Source organism: Sabethes cyaneus, chromosome 1, assembly GCF_943734655.1.
Source record: "Sabethes cyaneus chromosome 1, idSabCyanKW18_F2, whole genome shotgun sequence".
NCBI classification, from domain to species: domain Eukaryota; kingdom Metazoa; phylum Arthropoda; class Insecta; order Diptera; family Culicidae; genus Sabethes; species Sabethes cyaneus.
Window position 1 is genome coordinate 134,347,943 of NC_071353.1, and position 6,000 is coordinate 134,353,942.

Consider the following 6,000-nt stretch of genomic DNA (forward strand, 5'->3'; position numbering starts at 1 on the left):
GGGGTCGGCGTGAAACACCTTGTGCCCCACCAAATGTTAGGAACACGTTTGGGTTTGAACTTTTGAGATCAAATTGTAAAAAGTGTAAATTTCGTTTTGAAATCTAATTAGGAAAAAAATGTTAGGACGGCACTGTCCCCAAAAAATTTTTTTTTCGAATTTCTCGTACGATTTCCTTTGAAAATATGAGGATAGTTTCTTTCTGATCCTAATATTTTCGGAGATATAATCAAAGAAAATGAGGGGGTTTGACAAAACGGGGCATTGTCTTTAAAAATGGAGGTGCTCCCTAGAGGGGAAGTCCAACCGGCACCAAATCTGAGATTTTTGCTTCCTAACCTAAACCAACCAATTTGAAAAAAATTGGCTTATATCCGAGAAGGTCGATTACGCGGTCGAACTTTTCTCGGTCACCACGCGTGGCATGACCCACTTTTCAAAGAAAGAGAATTGTGATAAAGCAGTAGAGATGCACGAAATATATCGAACAAAGGGAAAGCAGTAACATGATTTGTTTCCTTTGAATCAAATCCACAATCTTCAAAAGAATTGACTACTTTGGTTAAGTGATCGAAATTATCTGCGTTCATGGTATGGTGTCTTCGACAAAATTCTTCAGTAGATCAGACTTTTCAATTGAAAAACAATTGTTCAGCTTTTTCTCGCTACGTGGCGTTAGTATACGTAACATTCTTTTATGTCTAACTATATAGAGACATACTTTCTCCAGAACTAGTACTCAAGAAAGCCCTCCGAATGATATGTAAGACAGTTCTGAGTCATCTCATCATGCGACGCTAGTGTTTATATTTTTCTTGCCACAGACACTTGACAATAGTATTGTCTCTAATCTGTACTTTAGCACCGTGTAGTGTGGAATTGCTGAGCTAATTACTACATTACTTTATTGGTAGGCTGCAATTACTTGAACAATCTTCGCACGGTGCTAGTGGCTGGCATAGTGATACAATCCGTTTCGTTTTGCACACAATTCGGAAGGCCTCAGTTATTTCAACAATTATCCCGAAGACTAAAGTCACCTGCGCCACGTACCGAGAACACTTTTAACTACTGCACTCGATTTGGAAGGCCTTGATTTACTGTACAACTGTGTCGAAGACACCATACTTATAAACGGTCAGAATCACAAATTATTTCATGTTGGAACTAAATAAATTAATTCTTATACGATACGTAGACGCCAATAACTGTCATATAGAATTGTTTGAGACTATCTTTATTGGAAAGGTGCTTATTGACCGGCGTGCTTAAACTTAAACAGAAGGTAGAGCACCGTATGCTCAAAGGTATGTTATGGCCTGGAAAAATCAAGTAATCGTAACATGCCGGTCGATTAGATTAAAAACTGCTAACTTCCGGGCTACACAATCGGGATTTTTTACATTAAATTTTATAGAGAAAACGGGATACCAGCCCCAGCTTGAACTTGAGGCTAGATTTGCAACTAGACTTATAATTGGACTTGTCAATAGATTAGAATTTGGATTTAAATGTAAACTTGGATACGGACTTGAACTTGGATTTAAAATTGTGGTTGACATTAGGCCTAAAATTTAACTTATATCTCAACATGAAATTGGTATAAAATTTGATGCGAAATTAGACTTGGGTCAATTTTGGGTCAATTTGGGCATGAAACCTGACTTCAAATAAAACACCAAATTGTACTTTAAATTTAATTCAAAATTTAATTTGAATCTTGACTTTCAATTCGAAATTCAATTTGAAATAGTGGTTGAAATATGGGACAGAAAATTGAATTTGAAATCGCAATCTCAATGCGCACATTTTAAATTTTTGTTCTAACCTTCTCAACAAGTTTAACCGCTTATAAATCGGCTAGTAACAAAGTTCCTATAAGCGCTACTTTTAATGTATAGTCAATAAAACCAAATTTAATTTTGTCTTTTTCCTGTTTTTTTTTTCACAGATTGCACATCCGGCGGTCGCACCTGCTGGAGGATGCCTTCCGGCGGATCATGTCCGCCAACAAGAAAGACCTTCAGCGCGGCCGACTGGCCGTCCTGTGGGACACGGAGGAAGGGCTCGATTATGGTGGGCCTTCGAGGGAGTTTTTCTTCCTCCTGTCCCGCGAACTGTTCAATCCGTACTACGGTCTGTTCGAGTATTCGGCCAACGACACTTACACGGTGCAGGTTTCGCCACTGTCCGCCTTCGTGGACAACAGCCATGACTGGTGAGTGAGATGCGTGAGTTTTTCGTTTCAATTTGGGTCAATAATTAACTAATTTGTTTGTTTTTAGGTTTCGCTTCAGCGGTCGCGTTCTAGGACTAGCTTTGGTGCATCAGTATTTGTTGGATGCATTCTTTACTCGACCTTTTTACAAGGCGCTTTTGCGACTGCCAGTCGCACTCAGTGATCTCGAATCGTTAGACAACGAGTTCCATCAATCGCTACAGTGGATTCGGGACAATGATATCGGTTCCGGAGCGTCCTTGGGTTTAACCTTCTGCGTAACGGAGGAATTGCTGGGTAGAGTTGTGGAACGTGAACTGAAACCGGGTGGTAAAAACATTCCAGTGACTGAGAAAAACAAACGTGAATATTTGGAACGAATGGTTAAGTGGCGCCTGGAGCGCGGAGTACAAGAGCAAACGGAATCGCTGGTTCGGGGCTTCTATGAAGTCGTCGACCCGCGGCTCGTATCCGTGTTTGATGCCCGCGAGCTGGAACTAGTGATCGCCGGTACGGCGGAGATTGATCTCAACGATTGGCGCATAAACACCGAATACCGTAGCGGTTACCACGACGGCCATCAGGTGATCGTTTGGTTCTGGCATGTGATAGAGAAGTTTTCCAACGAACAGCGGCTGCGGCTGCTGCAGTTCGTGACGGGAACGTCCAGCATTCCGTACGAAGGATTTGCCGCGCTGCGCGGCTCGAACGGGCCGCGCCGGTTCTGCATCGAAAAGTGGGGTAAACCGAACGCCCTTCCCCGGGCACATACTTGCTTTAACCGATTGGATCTGCCGCCCTACCCTACGCCGGATATTCTGTACGAGAAGCTTCTGCTAGCGGTCGAGGAAACGAACACGTTTGGAATTGAGTAGCTAGCTGACAGGAATGGTGCCGACGTGTGGTTTGTGTATCTGTTGCTGTTTCTGTTTTATAGTTTATTTATTTTGTACTTTATGAAGATTTTAGTCGTACAGTTGCTATGAAACGACGGGGGTTTAGAGACCACAAGGAAAAGCCGCTTCGATAGAGTTGCTTCGGTGTTTGTAGTAGACGAAAGTAAAAGTTTGCATGGCACGTATTATGATGGTTGCAAACTAGTCGGTGTGTGAATTGACCAAACCGAAGAAGCGCCACGATTATTGCAAGTGTTTTTGTTTGATTGTGCTGCCATACCATAGCATAGGAAACAAGCGAGCCCTGCGCTGCTGCGAATTATCAGTGCGAAACGAAACGGGTGATTTCGTTAGTATAAAATAGATAGATTGGAATCGTGTTGCTCGCCGTGCTTGCGGCGTAGGCAGACGGATGGATGGATGGGTTGGTTACGCGAGAGAGCGAGGTCAGCGAAAAGGGAGAGCGATGGGGCGGAAAAATGCGCCGGCTTAGTGGTTTCGTGGTTTCTCTGGGCCGGCTATCCTAGCCGGGCGAAGAAAACAAAGTGCAAAAGTTTCCTAGGATTCAAGGAAGGCATTTCTATTTGCGCGCGAAATAGGGGGACGTCTGGATTCGGTGAAATATTGTTAATTACAGTATTTAGATTGCGTTAATTAGTTGATTAACACAATTTGATGGTTTGCCCGCCTATTTGTTTGTGTTTAGAAATTTTGATATTCCAGTTTTATTCGACGGTTTAAACTATAAAATGAAGTGGATCTAAGTGTAACATAAATTAAAAAAAAATCAAGCAATAATTTATCACTATTGTGATTATGATATGTCGAACTGTAATCATATTGTTACGTGGAAACTCAAAAAATGGCATTCATTGCTTGTCAGAGCCGTATTCAAATTGCGGTGCTTTCATGATAATTAATTAATTCATTCGCTTGTAATTGTTAACAAGTGCGATAAACTAAATTCAATCACGTCCTCTGGCAGTCGATAAATATACATTACTGCCATGTACAAATGTCAACTGTTGATCATAAATTAAGTTACCACCAGAAACATCTCGCTACGGTAGGCTAAAAGCTGAACGTTGTCATCTATACAGTATGTGGAAATTCTGTTATCGATAAAATCTCTTTTTTCCTTCTCCGCTTCCCGTCCCTGGCCGATGAGTGCTCTCGTAATCTACCTGTCTCGAGTGTTGAATTTATCGATAAATCGATCCAATTTATGTGACTAAAAAAATGACAGAAAGACGCAAACTTATTCAATGACTGAGAAAAATTAGAACCAATCTTAAAGATTGGAGAACATTAACAACAACGAAGTTAGTAACGCATGGATCGCTCTGTTGACTAAAGGCCACCCTAACGGAACATTAAAATGTGTCACCATCATTGATCGGTGACATCAAACGATGCGGTTGCTGCTTATATTGCCGGCTCAAGAAGAGTGTGAGAAAATTTACATCTAATTGCAGTACACGATACTATAAGTATGGTTTAAGAATTATTGCCTAGAACTAGGATTAAAGAACGTGTTTTAGTTTTCAATGCGGAGTAAGTCATAAAAAAATTACAAAAACAAATCAACTGCACCTATCCAATGGGTAATCCAAAAGTAGCACCAACAATAGAAGGTACTAGTAAGCTGTAGAGTGACGAATTTCCTATAGTTGCGTAGAACAGTAAATCTTAAACAGAACAAAAATTAGTCGCTTTATTGAAAAACCGTACGTTCGACAAATATGCTCTTCTAGTCATAACTGATAACTTTAAATTTACCGAACAAAAAACAATAGAGACCCACAGTAGCCTAACCAGACTAGCACCATTTATAATCTACCCATAGAAACCCAAAGCACACGTACAGCTACAAACACACGTAAATTGAAATATCAGTATAAAAAATCCCGCCACCACTAAATACGATATAACACACAGTCGCAAGGTAATATCGAAACACGTCATTTTAAAAACAAAAAAGAAGTTTCGCCGCAAAACTTCGCTTTCCTGTTAGAACGTAACCGTTTCGCTGCCGTCAAAATTCGAGAAAAGAAATCGATAAACACACACGCCTTTATATAGTAGAACAAAAAACAAGCGTTAAACCAACTAAATAATAATGAGTAATGCTATTCCGTGTCCACATGGAATAACCACAAAACTATACCTAGTAGAAAGTAACACCATCTTCGATCATTTATGTCATGTCCTATTATTAGTAAAGCCAACCAATCGGTGAACTGGGTTTTTAAAAGCTACTGCGTGCGTAAGCTAAGTTTTGAGCTGTGTGATATGCGTTTGGTTCAGTATTCCGTTCTCTAACAAATCCCGATCTGCCCGAGGTTACATTTATCGTGCGTGCTCGTAGGATATTTTACGTAATTACGTACCGTTAATTGCTGCTATGTTTTACTGTGTAAGACTAGATGTACATGATTTTATATGATTTACTACTATCGTTTGATATCGAAATGCTGATATGATATCGAAAAGTTTCGAATTTGTAATTACGTTTTACCACTTTTCCCGTACGTTTTAAGAACATATTTTACACAATACACCCAACCACACACACCCACACACTTTGCATTTGCGATGCAGTCGATGCAAGTTCAGTCATAATTTTAGTGTATATTTTACTGTAGATGGTACTACTATCGTTAGAAACGCTTACGCAAATAAACCAAACATTTAAAAGAGAGGCTCGTCGCTAAAATATTGTGAAAGCCCGGGTTCGGACTGATGTTTGCTGGTACGCAAATGAACTGTGATTCCTGATTGAAAAATTGTTGGAAGCCGAGTTTCAAAATACGCCCACTTAACGCCTCAGTTTGTCTGTGAGCAGACACGATGGCATACTTAACGATTTCCTAAGAAGGTGCAGCT

At 40.4% G+C, this 6,000-nt stretch overlaps 1 protein-coding gene across 1 annotated transcript in view; it reads left to right on the forward strand.

The window, feature by feature from the left end:
* Nucleotides 1-5,793, forward strand: part of LOC128738551 (E3 ubiquitin-protein ligase HECW2) — an 86,486-nt gene extending 80,693 nt beyond the window's left edge. Inside the window, exons 6-7 of the mRNA XM_053833778.1 lie at nt 1,952-2,218; nt 2,286-5,793. Coding sequence (XP_053689753.1) covers nt 1,952-2,218; nt 2,286-3,093 — 1,075 coding nt within the window. The 3' untranslated portion in view covers nt 3,094-5,793. The remainder of the gene's footprint in view (nt 1-1,951; nt 2,219-2,285) is intronic.
* The last annotated feature ends 207 nt before the right edge of the window (nt 5,794-6,000 follow it).